Source organism: Pistacia vera, unplaced genomic scaffold (genome assembly GCF_008641045.1).
Source record: "Pistacia vera cultivar Batoury unplaced genomic scaffold, PisVer_v2 Contig292, whole genome shotgun sequence".
NCBI classification, from domain to species: domain Eukaryota; kingdom Viridiplantae; phylum Streptophyta; class Magnoliopsida; order Sapindales; family Anacardiaceae; genus Pistacia; species Pistacia vera.
This window is the reverse complement of record NW_022196104.1, coordinates 785,553-801,371: the sequence shown is the minus strand read 5'-3', so window position 1 is coordinate 801,371 and position 15,819 is coordinate 785,553. Positions and strand designations below refer to the sequence as shown.

Here is a 15,819-nt window from a genome sequence, read left to right as displayed (position 1 = left end):
CCGACCTCTTAATTTATACACGTAAAGTAGGGTTTACTTTATGGTGCAGTTAGCAAGGAAATTAAATTAATGAATTAATCATAACATATTAATGTTTTAATTAAGGAATCAGTGATTATAATATGTTTAAAGAGTAAGCTGCTTGTATATATTAATATTATTAAGTGTATATTATTTTGTGTAGTACCTGATCTGTTCTAATTTAAATTTAATTATATTCAAGGTATCTGTGCAAAGTTGACGTTTCAGTGACAAAGATTAAAACAATTATTATATTAAACATAATATTATGGAAAGTACCAACGCTCAACGTTTACACGTCGTGTTGGTCATAAACTGCTTTCATTTATATATATATTTATTAATTTCTTATTATATTATATATATATTAATTGTACTAGCTAATCATTTTTCAATATTGATTATGCCCAATTTAGAGTTTACTCTACCTATGTTAGGCCTTTGATTTCATAATAATTGTTATATTATAAATTAAAATATCATATTAATTATAACGTACATTGTTTTCCTAATTCATAATCAATTATTTATAGCTAATAAGTAATAATTACTAAATGAATATAAATATAAAATTATCGTTTCATTTTCAAATTTCAACTCATGCTTAATGATAATTTATTTTAGTTTTTTTATTTTATTTTTTCCATATCGTTGACTCTTATTTTATAAGCTAGTGTTGCAGTGTTAATTGCAGTGTTAAGGCAAAAATGAAAAATAAATAAATATTAGTAAGTCATGAGTGATAGTATATGGACTCTGCTGCTGATTAATTATTTTTAATCTCCAAACTTCTCACGTTTGTTTCATAAAATAAAAAATAATAATAACAGCCTCTGAAATTACTACTAACTCTTAATGAATCTCCCTTAATTATTTTAATGTTTCCCCTTTCTACCAAGCTTAATTTTCATTAATCTAGTAAATCAACTTGGCGTATGTTTAAAAATAAGAAATAAAAATGTGCAACTTGCGCTTATGGTGTTCATCATTTTCTGTTAAAAAGAACCTCCATTGATGAGCAAATGTTATCTGGCAAAGCAGCTAAAATAAGTTGACATTATAATGATCATCCAGATGCCCATGCCTTGTCGCCAAGTGTCACACTCCTATATGTCCACGTGGCATTCTGTGGGATGACGTGGCAAGTGGGTGAGTCAGCAAGGATTGGTGTCACATGGAGAAATTGGTATGTAGACAAAGTCCAAATGCTAGACATTGGAGAAGGGAATATGGCTTAGTTGTTAAGTAGCATAAAAGATAAACCAATGTTTTTTTTATATTAAATAATTAATAGACCAATTTATTTCACACCATGTCTCTCCAACTAATTTTATTTAAACAGTTGGTTGCTTAATTAATAAATTATTATTGTATGCTTTTTATTCTTATATTTTTCTTCTTTCTTTTCCTAAAATATTCAAGCCCTCCATCTAGAAAAACCACTTAACAACCCCCATTATAGAATCTTTAACACATGATTAGCAAGTGCTTAATCAAATTCAAGAAGCTTTTCATTGTTTAATTTCCCACTAATCAAAACCATTTAGTATTATTCAACTCACCATCATCAACTTAATTCATGAGTTTGATACTGGAGTTCCTTTGAATTCTGTGATTTTTGTGAAGCAAGAATTAATAACTATTGAACTGGAATTACACAGAATTTTATAATCTTTAAGAAGCGAGAAATAATGGTAGTTAATCATTTAGATGCTTGTAAAATAATTCAAACTTCATAATTTGTGTAACCAAGTTATCTAATAAATCATCTCGTGGATCATTACTGAGTTTATTTGTCTCTGTTGAAATTGAAATTGAGCGAAAAATAAGAGACATAAGTTTGATATAATGGTGGTCCAATTTGAGCTCTAACCCCAAGGGGCATTATAATTGGATCTTAGACAAAATTTAATCTTAATTAACCATTAGTTTAATTAAACTAATCAATGTTTAAATCTTATGTTATAAATAAGAATCTTCATCCTCTTTCTCCCATCTTACCTCAAGTGAAGTAGATAGAAAACTTTAAAGTTCTGGCATTTAATTTAATTTATTTGTCCCAAAACTTGCGCGTCAAACAAACGCGCCGTCCCAACACGTAACCTAGGAATAGTAAAAGGCGGGAAACAAGAAGAAGTTCATTGACATTTAAAAAGAGAGAGAAACTAATGGTGAAAAATTTTCATTTGTGAAGGAAGGAACACTGAAAAAACAAGAAACATAAGCAAAGCAGATGGTTAAAATGTAAAAGCCTGAAACTTTTGCAGAAGAAACTCTGAATGTAACCTCAAAAACAAAACCCTTATTAGGAAATAAAATAATTGTTACAAAAACGAAAGAAAAGGGCCAAGAATTCTCTAATATTTTTGACCTCCAAATGCACATGGCTTCTTGAGCTTCTCTTCTCTCCACAATTTTGTTTTTCTTTTACATCACATGCTCTCCTCTCTATTTCTCTTTCTTTCTTTCTTTCTCTTTCATTAGTTGGTTAAATTTTCTTCATTGCCATTGAAGCCCCATTGACTCATCAGTTGAAACAGATTCCTCAGATCTACAGTAATAGCCTCTGCCACTTATCAACTTTGTTTCCTCTTCTTCACTCTCTCTTCTTTACTCTGCTTTCATCACAAAGGTTGGTTTTGGATTCATTCGTTCAGCAATTCCGCGCTTCAATTCCATTCGTTGATCAGTTTGACTTTCTCGTTTTTGACTTGTATTCATCTCATTCTCATTTAATTTCTTTTTATTTTCTTCATAATGTGATATAATTCAACAGTTTCTTTTTGTTAAGGAAATTTTGAATTGGGTTAATGCAACTGTGTGAATAGAGTGGCCAACTAAGCCTAAGTTGTCAATCAACTAAGCCTAAGTTGTCAATCAATTAACCAAAATGGAGTTGACTGTAGAGATGTTTTGTATGTCATTGGTTTCCTCCATTACTTTTACTAGTCATTGTTGTCTTTTTCTCAGTATTCTCTTTTGATTGCTCATATATATTTGGATGTGAAGTACTAAGTCTACTAAGAATGTTTTGATAGAGCCAGGAGGCTTTATATGATTACTTGCTCATGTTTTTCCTTTTCATAATTTTTCTACTTCTGGGTGTCCCATACCAATAAATTTGTAAGCTTCTGATTGTGGCTTATTTGCCTCTGGCCTGTTCTGGGGATAATTTCCATACGTTCAAGTGCTGCTCATATTCTCGGATTTTCAAGCTTTGTACCTTTAGATATAATTTTCCTTCATCTTTTTATTTTTTTATTTTTTTACATTTTTATGTTGCAGGTCCTGACTTGATCTGGAATTTTAATTCTGTCTTGGTTCTCAAGTACGTTGAACAGTGGGAAGCATGGCTTAGCGGGATTTTGAAGTTTATGGATTTTGTAGACATATAATTTGGATGTGACTGATTTTANCTTTCTTTCTCTTTCATTAGTTGGTTAAATTTTCTTCATTGCCATTGAAGCCCCATTGACTCATCAGTTGAAACAGATTCCTCAGATCTACAGTAATAGCCTCTGCCACTTATCAACTTTGTTTCCTCTTCTTCACTCTCTCTTCTTTTCTCTGCTTTCATCACAAAGGTTGGTTTTGGATTCATTCGTTCAGCAATTCCGCGCTTCAATTCCGTTCGTTGATCAGTTTGACTTTCTCGTTTTTGACTTGTATTCATCTCATTCTCATTTAATTTCTTTTTATTTTCTTCATAATGTGATATAATTCAACAGTTTCTTTTTGTTAAGGAAATTTTGAATTGGGTTAATGCAACTGTGTGAATAGAGTGGCCAACTAAGCCTAAGTTGTCAATCAACTAAGCCTAAGTTGTCAATCAATTAACCAAAATGGAGTTGACTGTAGAGATGTTTTGTATGTCATTGGTTTCCTCCATTACTTTTACTAGTCATTGTTGTCTTTTTCTCAGTATTCTCTTTTGATTGCTCATATATATTTGGATGTGAAGTACTAAGTCTACTAAGAATGTTTTGATAGAGCCAGGAGGCTTTATATGATTACTTGCTCATGTTTTTCCTTTTCATAATTTTTCTACTTCTGGGTGTCCCATACCAATAAATTTGTAAGCTTCTGATTGTGGCTTATTTGCCTCTGGCCTGTTCTGGGGATAATTTCCATACGTCAAGTGCTGCTCATATTCTCGGATTTTCAAGCTTTGTACCTTTAGATATAATTTTCCTTCATCTTTTTATTTTTTTATTTTTTTACATTTTTATGTTGCAGGTCCTGACTTGATCTGGAATTTTAATTCTGTCTTGGTTCTCAAGTACGTTGAACAGTGGGAAACATGGCTTAGCGGGATTTTGAAGTTTATGGATTTTGTAGACATATAATTTGGATGTGACTGATTTTAAATGATTTGCGAAATGGAGACCGATCAACTTGAAGACATGGAGCTGGAGGTTGAAGTCCTCCCTTCAATGTGGCCAGAAGATGTTGGAAGTGATGTTGGGAAGCAATTCAATGTAGAAAGGCCGGGAGGAGATCAAGATATGTTGGAAGAGGTTACGATCACAGAGGATCCAACTATAGTTGATTTCAAGCGCCTACTGGAGCTGACAAATTATACTGACAAGGGCTCTTCTCAGTTGGCATACCTTGTAAAACACTGGGAATATAAACAAGAAAATGCAGTTCGACTTCTTAGGGAGGAGCTTGCCAACCTGAGCCGACAAAGGCAAGAAGTTGAGCTCAAGAAATTGGAGATATTGGAGGAGCATCGCTTTGAAGAACAATATGGGTGTGATAAACGTCCAATTTCTATCATGGAGGAGGTTTATGACATATGGAAAGATGTTCCTCGGAGGGAAAATTATGTTGTTGTTCAAAGTAACAGAGTTGAAATAGATGCAGAATATGATACAGTTGTGTACTGGAAGCAACGGGCCTTGAATTTAGAAAAGATGTTGGAGGCAAGCGTCCAGCGGGAGCAGGCGCTTATGGAGAAGTTGCAGGACAGCATAACAAATCTGGAAAAACAATCCTCTCCAGTGGAAGAATTGTCTCAGATTCTAAAAAGAGCAGATAATTTCTTACATTTTGTACTTCAAAATGCTCCTATTGTTATGGGCCATCAGGTAACTATGAAACTGATAATGTATACCTGATGAAAGTTGCCTTGCAAAAATATGCCTTCGCTTGTTGTATGGGGATTTTGCATTGACAAACTTGTTGATTAGTTTCATGAAGTTGGACTTAACTACTGTAGTGGTAATCCAAAGTGCGTCACACTTATAACTAACAGCTTATCTAGGAGCATATTGTGAAAGTGAGTTTTGTTACAAGCTCCACAATTTGTCATATTGCTTTTACGTGTAGCTTGGATGATGTAAACTAATACTAGTAAACTCAAGCTTCATAATGGGATGAGATCTTATTAAATGGTTTTAGCTTCTCAGATCCTATATTTTATAGTTGTTCTGCATTGTTTTAAGTTTTATCATGGACAAAATAGTGGCTTCCACAGTCACAAACCGCTTCTTCATTTTTTTTTTTCTTACCTTGCAGTTAGATTTTTAAGGATGCATTAGATTTTCTAGATGAATTCTTTACACAAATATAATAAAGGATTACCTTGGGTTTATTAATCTTGTCCACTATAGTACCATGTTTTTCCTTTTACTGTCATCTAACTGGTCTTTCAGTTGAGGGACTGATCTTTATTTAACCTTTTCTTTCAGGATAAAGAGCTAAGGTACCGCTTTATCTATAATCATTTTCCAAGTTTGCATGAGGAGGTAATATATGGCAACTGATGTAATCACTTAAAGTTTCATTTTGTAACAAGCTATATGTTTTATTAAGCGTTAGGCTTTGAAACCCAAGAATGTAGGTTTCTTTTTTTCCTTTTGTAGCTAGTTCTTTTTTGTCGCTTTTCATATTGTTAGCGCCACTGGAACATCACAACATCATATTTTCTCATTGAATTTACAGGACATTTTGGGGAAAACAGATGTTGAAATTTTTACTGGAGCTGGTGTCAAGGAATCTCAGGATTTCAAGAGAGAAGTTCTAGAAAAAGGATTGCCTGCAAAGAGGGAAATTACATTTGAGACAGAATTATTTGGATCAAAAACGTTTTTGATCTATGTTGAACCTGTCTTTAGCAAGGCAGGGGAGACGATTGGTGTCAATTATATGGGAATGGATGTAACTGATCAGGTAAATTCATTTCTTCTGAATGTTCATTACAGGTCTTTTATTGTCTTTAAAAGGGAATTATGTGTTCTTATATTCTTGATTTCACCAACAGGTAAGAAAAAGAGAAAAGATGGCAAAGCTACGAGAGGAAATAGCAGTACAAAAGGCGAAGGAGACAGAACTGAACAAAACAATCCATATAACAGGTCTGTCTACCTTGTGGGAACCTGAGTGGATGAGTAATCACATAACTAGGCTTCTAGAGCAGCAAATTTGACTATTTGTTCACATTTTTGCAGAGGAGACAATGCGAGCAAAGCAAATGCTAGCAACCATGTCTCATGAGATTAGATCTCCTTTGGCTGGTGTCGTTAGCATGGCTGAGATTCTTTCCCATACAAATCTTGATCATGAACAGCGGAACCTATTAAGTGTCATGATGTCTTCTGGAGATTTGGTGCTTCAACTTATAAATGACATTCTTGACCTTTCCAAAGTTGAATCAGGTTTGTAATTCATCTATTTATCTAATAATTATGTTTTCTAGTGCATGTTGACCTTGTTAAAATTTGAGTTCTTTATGATTGTACCCTGGCTCCAGTCTTCTTAAATAGCTTTAGTGATGATTGGACCTGTTATGGTTCTAAGGTTTAAAATAGAAATATACAGAAATGTTTCATTTTTAATGCTGTCATGAAATTCTGAAATTCATTTTTGTTTCTTTAGGTGTTATGAAGTTGGAAGCTACAAAATTCCGGCCAAGGGAAGTAGTAAAGCATGTACTTCAGACTGCTGCTGCATCTTTACAAAAAATTCTTACTTTGGAAGGACACATAGCAGATGATGTTCCTATTGAGGTGAGATTTTAGTAACAATATAAAAAATCTATGAAAACTTTGATGGACCTTCAGTTACATGATTTCCAGGTTTCTTTTTAAAATGACTTGCCCTTATCCTGGACAAGGTACAGAGAAGACTAGGCACTGAGCTGTTGAGTGTCCATTAGGAAACTGTTAATCATTATCACATTTATGACTTCATCAATGTAAAATAATAAGATTCTGTGTTTTATTTAGTTCTGCAAGTTATATTAAAAACTTATGCTTCAATGTCAGGTCATTGGAGATGTTTTACGAATTAGACAAATCCTTACCAACTTGATCAGGTAAAATGTTTATGTAGGGCTCATGACTCTGGTTGTTCCTCAAAAACTTAAAATCATTGATATTTTGGTTTTTTCTCGTATTCAAAGCTTTTTATTCCTTGCAGCAATGCAATCAAATTTACTCCTGAAGGGAAGGTGGGAATAAAGCTTTATGTGGTGCCTGAGCCACCTTTTGCCAAAGAAGGGTCATATCAGAAATCAAAAGCGTATCAGTCAACCACAACTTCAACAAAGGAAGAGAAAAATCAATCAACGTCTCAAAACGGCAATGAACAAAAGGGATTTCACGATAGAAAACGTAGTGAAGATTCTTTCCAAGACCATTCATCGGTTGATGAACCAAGAACTCCTGTTAACAATGGAAACTCAGTGGATGGAGATTTAGAGGAGCAGGAAACAACAGTTTGGATTAGATGTGATGTATATGATACTGGAATCGGAATACCAGGTATGTTTATGCTCCAAGTATTCATTAAAAAAATTCACTTTAGCTGAGCCTTAGAGAGAGATTAATTGATTTCATTGTCATATAACAGAAAATGCTTTACCAATTCTATTTAAAAAGTACATGCAAGTTAGTGCGGGTCATGCTCGAAAGTATGGTGGAACAGGACTTGGCCTTGCAATATGCAAACAGCTGGTAAAGTATTCTTGCCATGACAAATGATGTAACTCTAGACTGGAACCTGTTTACTGACATCAATCAAATATTACTCTCTTAACTTTTCTGTGCATTTGAATTAGGTTGAACTGATGGGGGGTCGTCTCACTGTGACTAGCAAAGTGCATTGTGGTTCCACATTTACATTTATACTCCCTTACAGCGTTTCACCAATTAGTGATAATTCTGATGATCCTGATGAGCTCTCAGATATGGCTAATCATGACGCTGCAAGTGATGACTTGACAGCTGGCTTTTTCCAATTCAAACCACGCACTTTAGGTTCACTATTCTCTTCTAATGGATCAAGCAGGCCCCAAAAATTTTTACCGAATAATATGGGTTTTAGTAGTGCTAAACTCAATGGGTTCTCAGAGGATGCGTACTTACTTCCCCCCAATAATGTTAGACCAAAAGAGACTACTTCACCTGAGGATGCCTGTTCAGTGGCAGAAGTTGCAGAGACATTACCAGAACCTGAAAGTTCATTTAGTCACAGCTCTGAAACTGATAATGAAAATGAAGTTTCTAGAGGTAAACAGTGTCACATTGACACGAATAATCGGTTACAAAACCCTACGACGGAGTCCCTTAGTCACTCAAAGGCTAATGAGGAAACAGTTTCAGTGGCAAAGAGCAGTGAACCCCAACAATCATGTCAAAGGCAGGATAAATCTGACACAAATTCCCAGTGTACATCTACCAGTGGTCCAGAAGTGCTCAAAACAAAACCAAGACCAAAGATTCTTCTTGTAGAAGATAACAAGATTAATGTGATGGTCACCCAATCAATGATGAAACAGTTAGGCCATAGCATAGATGTTGTGAATAATGGAGTTGAAGCTGTGCGGGCAGTTCAATGCCGTGATTATGATCTCGTTTTGATGGTAATTTCTAGAAAATTAATATTTTTGTTTTGCTGGCATTTGCTTTCTATTGACTCGCTATTCAGTTACATAAGCTTGCAACTTCTGTAACCATTTGCCATACAAGTTTTGTAGGATGTTTGCATGCCAGTTATGGATGGCCTTCAAGCTACAAGAATAATTCGCTCGTATGAAGACACTGGAAATTGGGACGCTGCATCAAAGGCTGGAATCGAGAAAGCTCCAGATTTATTACAAGGTTCTTCCACACAGCACATTCCAATAATTGCAGTGAGTATTCAGGCTCTTTATGACCCTCAAATTTCTGCACTTTTACTTCTGATAATTTTGAAGTTTTTCTTCTGGCTATAGTACTCTATATGTGTAGCATATTTATTATCATGATAAATCTCAACTGTATAAGTTGGTCCGTGTAGTGACTGAATCATGCCAAAAACATTTTAAGATATTTCGGACTCTGCATTTTTCTAAACAAAAGAGAAATAGTAGCTGATCCGAACAATTTGATTCTAGCATGATGCTTCTAGTTTGGATAAAATTATGAATTTATGATCCAGAGAGCAGTATTTATTTATTTATAACAATTAAAAATAATTTTACGAGTGATCATTGTATATTCACCTATTTATCATATAAACTAATGAAAAAATTGATACAAATGCAGATGACGGCAAACACATTGTCAGAGAGTGCGGAAGAGTGATATGAAAATGGTATGGACTCATTTGTTTCTAAGCCTGTCACTTTTCAAAAACTAAAAGAGTGTCTTGAACAGTATTTTCCATGATACGTCTTGTAAATTTATGCTTGTGTACAAAAAATGATAGGAAAGTTTTGTAATCAGTGTATCATGTTCTTCTCAGCCATTAGTGTGTCTCTGTAAATAGTAAGCTCTATATTATTCTTTCCTGGCTCTCCCAAGAACTTTTTAATACTATCACTGGGTTCTAGTTAGTAGTTAAGACTTGGAAACAATGGAGAGAAGTGTGGCAAGATAATGCATGAATTAGAGGTAGTTGGATATCATAGACATTGTTACTGATGAAACTGTGAAATTATCGAAGAAGCTAATGGGATTGTTCTTCTGATGCAAAGTTCTGACTTCTAATCTCACCATACAAGAACATGGGAAGTAAAAGTAAATTAATTCGAGCAAATGAGGCCAAAACAAATTATGACATTATTAAGATCTGTTGGTTATTATTGAAAATCTAATTCAGAAACGCAACTGTTTTCCGAATGATGTGTGTGTCCCTTCAAACGCTCTGGAATGTACAACTTTATTGGAAAGCCAATGTAGAAACTAGAAAGGAATGCTAATTGCTACTTTTTACAAGAAAATAAACAGAAAACTCAATGATCAGAAACATCAGATGAACTAAAGAAAAAGATAATGAGAAAACAATATGGTGACAAATAGTACCATGAGACCAGCAGTCTTGTCATTTTCTTCAACAAAACTATTATAGTTCTAGTAGACTAGAGCTTAAACTTAAACAACTGGAGAAAAGTTATATGAAACGCAGGAGCTTCATTAAGCTTTCGTTTACATTATATACTAGTTACTTCACTATCAATGTACAATTATCTGTAACCATGCTACTGTCATATGAGCCATGGAGAATATATATCTACGTAATATATCTTCATGAACTACTTAGGGAGTTCAAGCTCTTTCTTGATTTGGGTCAATGAGCTCTACAGCAGGTACAATATCTTCAGGTGCTTGACCACTTGGATTAGGATTTGGATCGCCGTACTCAGTTGAAGGTGAATAGCTTGAGGGACTTGGTGGGTAGTGATTGCAAGGAGAAGGTGTAGCTGCTCCCAAACTGTGGACTTGGATGCTAATTTTTTCTTTGAAAGTATGTGAATTGAGGTCCCTGGAAACAAAGATTCCTAACAAAGTACGAATCCTTGTCCATAACGATGATTTGGGATCCGATTCTTTCAAGACTTCCCTATGTTCATAAACAAAAATGGCCATGAAAATGATGAGAGCCAAGATTGAAGTGACGCCAGCAATGAGAAACAACCCCCAGAAACTATTAAGGCCAAGGCTATGTGAAGAAACTGAGGAGCTCGGGTCAGGGCAGCTGCTTTCCTTGAACCATGCATCTTCAATTTCGTTCATTTTTGGTCCCTCGGTCACAATTAAGATCGCCCTTGAAACATCATGTACTAGTGGTGAACCAAGTGGGAAGGCCTGCAGCTCACCAAATGAACAGAAAACTCCATTAGACACTAAGCACAATAGAGGAGGTGAGAAATTCAAGAAACTAATAGAGTTCAGAGAACTTACAAAGCCAAAACCAGATGTCTTAAATGTTGGTTCAACCATGGTATACTTGGAGCAATGTCTTCCCATAAACAGCTTAAGGTATGCGACTTCATCAAAAGCAGCTGCTATACCGCCGTTTGTAGTTCCCTTTTGAAAAAGGGCGTCCCATTCTTCCACTGAATCATAAACCAATAGTTTTTTTTCGCTAAAGCCTAAATCTTTCAAGATTCCTGCAACAAAAGAACCCTGCTGAAACCCAACATTTTCCCCTCTCTTTATCAATTCTGTTACATCACTAACAGTAGGCTGGAGCCTTTGGACTGTAAGGAGTGATGTCAGGCTCGCTGTGTAGCTTTGGGTGAGTATGAGGACTACAAAACACCATACAATCACCACAAACCGACCCAAATTGCTTATCACTCTCTCCCCTGCAAACACAATTCAAGTTAGTTAAATAATAACATCAATGTAAAGCCTTGCATTGTTGCTAAAAAAGGATAAGTTGAAGTATAAGTTATAAATGGTGAAAGAAATTACGGTGTGAAAAAACCATTGTCGAGAAGGAGAACCAGAAACTTGTTCCAACTTGATGCTCAGGCGGACCGCGAAAATCTTCATTGATTCTGTGCTCAAGAACCCAGATGACAAGTCCAATGAAAAGGAAAAAACAAGCACTTGTCATCCAAAGGTCCCATGTCAGGGGCTTTAGGAACACCCATGCATTTTTGTTGTTGTCTGTGATCGGAACCATCATTGATACTCCAGATTCGGTATATGGTAAGGTGAAGTCCACAAATTGTGATCTGTTGGCCACAATTGTAGTATCTCCCACCACAGCATCAAATTTCTGTTCATAGGTACAAGAAAAGGAGATCAAATAAGACATCATATCAAGTCTACTCACTCCTAATGCTTGCAAAAATTCTATGAGCTCATAAATATTCTTTGTGTTGTTATGTAAAGTCTATTACAAATAAAAACTACAATACTAGGAAGGATGAGAACTTTTACCCCAAGCTTGACTTGATAAATCATATCGTTATATGAACCAGAGCCAATGCCATCAGACAATTCAAAGGGAATGAACTCATAATTGATAGCATATGGCAATGCATGCATTACAGCATTAAAGACATCAATGCAATAACCAGTGGCATCTGTTTTGTTAGTAGTAGGATCTGTTATGACTTTTACAAAGTCACTAAAACCATTCTTCATTGGCACTCCTATGCGCAATATCTTCTCATTAGTTGGAATTTCCCAACCCTTTGGAACAGATGTAGAGTCCCCCGGCCATATAATAGATCTAAGATGGGATTTTGAAGTAGAATCTGTACTTGTTAAATTCAATTTCTTCATTAGTCCTTTCTCTGGAGTCCAAAATCCAATCCCTGTTTCTCCATCACCATTGACATTGAGTATCTGAAAAGCTAACGACTGCAACTGTCCATCAACAAACGTGTAATCTCCAGTAAGGCCTCTGAATCTAGTTACTGATAATGATTCAAGAAGTTTAGGACCATTTTTGGAGACACCAAAAGCTTCAAGGTCTGTTGCGTTGGTGGAAACATTTGTCATGTCAAAGCTCAAGTTTGTAGTACCAGCGTTCTCAACTGCCATAGCTAGTGCCATTGTAGCATCATAAGCCAACAATCCAAAAATGTTCAGTTCAGTATCAGCAAGGCTTGGATTTTCCTGTTGGAATTTTCTCTTCCATCGAAGTCGAAAACCTTCAAGCGCTTTTGTTTTCGGAACATAAGGCCTTACACCTAGCACTCCTTGCATTGATTCAATCACTGAAGGCTCCAATGAAGTAAACAAATTAGTTAATCCATCAGTGATAATCCAAACGTACCCTTGATTCATCATTCCAACTTGTTTTGCTTTAGTAAAAAGCCTAGAGCCAAGAGAAGGCAACATGTGCACAATGAACACTCTAGTTTGCATAGTCATTAACTTGTAAAGCTCTTCAACAATTTGGTCATCAGTAGCGATAGGAGAAATGACACTTCTGTAAGGGACGCGTGTGTCAATAGCTTGCAATGCATCGGTTAAATAAGGTATGACTCCTTCACCAAACTCATTGTCCACGTAAATGGGCACAACTTCTCTCCAACCAAAGGCTTGAATAATTGACGTGATGGCACCAACCTGAGAGGAGTCATTTTGCGTAGCCCGGAAGAAATATGGACTTCTAAGAGAAGTAAGAGAAGGGCTTGATGCAGAAAATGAGAGAATGGGCACTTGAGATTTGTTTCCAAGATCAATAACAAAGTCGGTTTGTGTGGAAGTCTCTGGTCCTATTATGGCTTGCACTTTCACATTCTTTATCAAGTCTAGAGCTGTAAAATAAGCAAAAAGATACTCTCCTTCAATTAAATTTCTAAATTATTAGTTTAAGTTATCTTTATCCATAAACATTTTTTACATCTCACTTTATTAAAGATGAAATAATTTTGAGAAACGAGAAGACAGTCTTGAATAAAGAAGAAATGTTTCAATAAATGTATTGAAGATTAATCTTTGTTTCAAAATATGTCATGCAACAAAGAAAATATAATAAAATAAACAAATGAATAACTCTTTCATCTCACTCTTGGCCGGAAGAACCCCATATTCTAAGTTTATATTTCCTCTAAACATTTTTTCACGACCTAAGACACCATACCAAAGTATTAAAGGAAATTGGATTTTATATTGAAACTAAATTAAGCCCACGTTGTAGAAATTCCTGTTGGTTTATAAGAATATATTACTCTTTGAAAGCTTTTAAAAGTTTTTGCAAGTTCTGTCTTAATAAAATAATAATAATAATAATAAAAATATATAGACTTAAGAATAATAATAAATCTTTGCAGCCTTAAAATTTATCAGATTTTTTTTTTTTTTTTTAAAGTATTAAGATTAAGAGTTAACGACAATTTCTCACCCAAGGTTTAGCCTAACGACTTTCCACCCAAACTCGAAAAATTTCAAAACAACACTTTCCACCCACTATTAAAATCCGTTAATAAAATCAGTTAACTGATATGATACAATTACAGTAAAGACGAAAATAACTTTTATTATTATTTTATGTCATATCAACCGAGCCAATTACTTATACACTCACTCTTTAAATAAAAAATTACAAAAATGTCATCAACTATATATGAGATATAAATCCAGTTTATCCCTTTAATATTTGAATTCTGGGTAGGTGTGAACCGGAATAACTGGGTTTTTGAAAATTTTTTCAATACTTTACAAAAAATAAAATTTTTTGGTTCATTATCTTCTCACCAAAAACAACTTTCCCTAAAACAGAGAAAGCCCAGATTGTGCAAGCATTCAAACCCAAAGGATATGCAATGATTGATATCGCCCTTTTCCTCATCAATTACAACATTATTTAAATTGGGCTTTGGTTATTCAACCCAAAATCCTGTCATACTTTAATTAATATCACGCATACAAATAAACAAATGATTTAATTAATTAAATCACTTATTAAGATATTATCAAATCATTTGCATCCAAAGTTCAGACTTTTATTGTAAAAACTGAGCTTAATTTTCTTCCTCTACAGAGGCTAAACTCTTTAGAGTTTTGAGACGAAGTAATATTTATTGGCAGTACAAATTAATATTTATTTGTCCCTGCTTATGATTTTCTCACATGTTAGTCCCGAGCCGACATTGAAGACCCTCGAGGATCAACATTTGATAATATGTTAAGACTTTTCTTATTCTGTTATTTATTTCAATGGTCAACTATATATCTTAACTTGTTTAATCAGTATCATGTGGCCTTCATTTTTTTAATTGGTTATATTTCTACAAAATATACAATTATTATTCTCTGAACAAAGACTTCACAAGTTAGACTACACGGTTTGGTCTCCAAAAGGCTCACAGTGTTTGTTCGAATGGTGTAAACTAAAGATGTTAAGAGGCAATACATGGAGTCATGGACTTTTTTTTTTTTTTTTTGGGTTTAATTCGCTACCTTAAAAAAGAAAAAAAGACGATAAAGAAACCCCTATACTTATCAAATGATGATCAGGATTAGTAAATTAGTCTGCAGCTATAACAAAAATGGCTAAAAAAACAACCACCGAAAGAATAGAGAGGGAGGTGTAGTTTATGTACCAGCAGCAGCTGCACCAATAGCATCGCTCTTGGAGTGTCTGGTGTTGAGAATCAGCCTGGTTTTGTAGTGAGAATTGGTGGCATAAAAGTCTGAAAGCGCCATGTTGATGCAGCTCAAACTCATCTTCTCAAATTCTCCATTTTCGTTAAGAATCACACCCACGTTAACTGGGATTGTTGTGTTTTGTGATATGGCCGTGTGTGTGAAGAGGATGAAAGTAAATACTAGAGAAAGAAAAAAAGAGAGAGAAACAAGATTGGTTGGTCTCCGTCTCATCTTTGAGGCTTTGATACTAAGAGTATAGATTAGACAATTGATAGCTTAACTTGTTTGTATATATATAGTGAGGATTGAGATACTATTTAATTTGAAAAGTAGGAATACTTATGAAGCCTAGAAGAAGGTAGAGTACTATATTGGAAGGACTCTGCCTTCCAATATAGTGAGCAAGAATTTTCTAATTTGAATTGCCAATTCCTTGCTGACTAAACTTTGATTGCAGGAAAATTTCATGCTCCTA

General features: G+C 34.7%; 2 protein-coding genes across 2 annotated transcripts; one reads left to right on the top strand and one right to left on the bottom strand.

Moving 5' to 3' along the window:
* Nucleotides 1-4,343: 4,343 nt before the first annotated feature.
* LOC116134925 (histidine kinase 5) lies at nt 4,344-9,821 on the top strand. Its single transcript, XM_031420606.1, has 12 exons — nt 4,344-5,111; nt 5,715-5,771; nt 5,968-6,195; nt 6,287-6,380; nt 6,474-6,680; nt 6,901-7,031; nt 7,290-7,339; nt 7,444-7,787; nt 7,876-7,979; nt 8,084-8,887; nt 9,002-9,157; nt 9,552-9,821. Exons 1-12 carry the CDS (start codon nt 4,389-4,391, stop codon nt 9,588-9,590), a joined length of 2,937 nt encoding a protein of 978 aa, XP_031276466.1. The 5' UTR covers nt 4,344-4,388; the 3' UTR covers nt 9,591-9,821.
* A 297-nt stretch (nt 9,822-10,118) lies between these two features.
* LOC116134989 (glutamate receptor 2.8-like) lies at nt 10,119-15,592 on the bottom strand. Its single transcript, XM_031420671.1, has 5 exons — nt 15,299-15,592; nt 12,180-13,510; nt 11,706-12,015; nt 11,190-11,596; nt 10,119-11,093 (listed from the first exon to the last, which is right to left on the bottom strand). Exons 1-5 carry the CDS (start codon nt 15,573-15,575, stop codon nt 10,554-10,556), a joined length of 2,865 nt encoding a protein of 954 aa, XP_031276531.1. The 5' UTR covers nt 15,576-15,592; the 3' UTR covers nt 10,119-10,553.
* Between the last annotated feature and the right edge of the window lie 227 nt (nt 15,593-15,819).

Coding starts and splice junctions, on each gene's coding strand:
- LOC116134925 (XM_031420606.1), top strand. CDS start 4,389: ATGATTTGCGAAATGGAGACCGATCAACTTGAAGACATGGAGCTGGAG. Junction 6,196..6,286: donor GAATGGATGTAACTGATCAG/GTAAATTCATTT, acceptor TTTCACCAACAG/GTAAGAAAAAGAGAAAAGAT. Junction 9,158..9,551: donor AGCACATTCCAATAATTGCA/GTGAGTATTCAG, acceptor ATACAAATGCAG/ATGACGGCAAACACATTGTC.
- LOC116134989 (XM_031420671.1), bottom strand. CDS start 15,575: ATGAGACGGAGACCAACCAATCTTGTTTCTCTCTCTTTTTTTCTTTCT. Junction 13,511..15,298: donor TATTGGTGCAGCTGCTGCTG/GTACATAAACTA, acceptor CTTATTTTACAG/CTCTAGACTTGATAAAGAAT. Junction 11,597..11,705: donor GACAATGGTTTTTTCACACC/GTAATTTCTTTC, acceptor TTGTGTTTGCAG/GGGAGAGAGTGATAAGCAAT.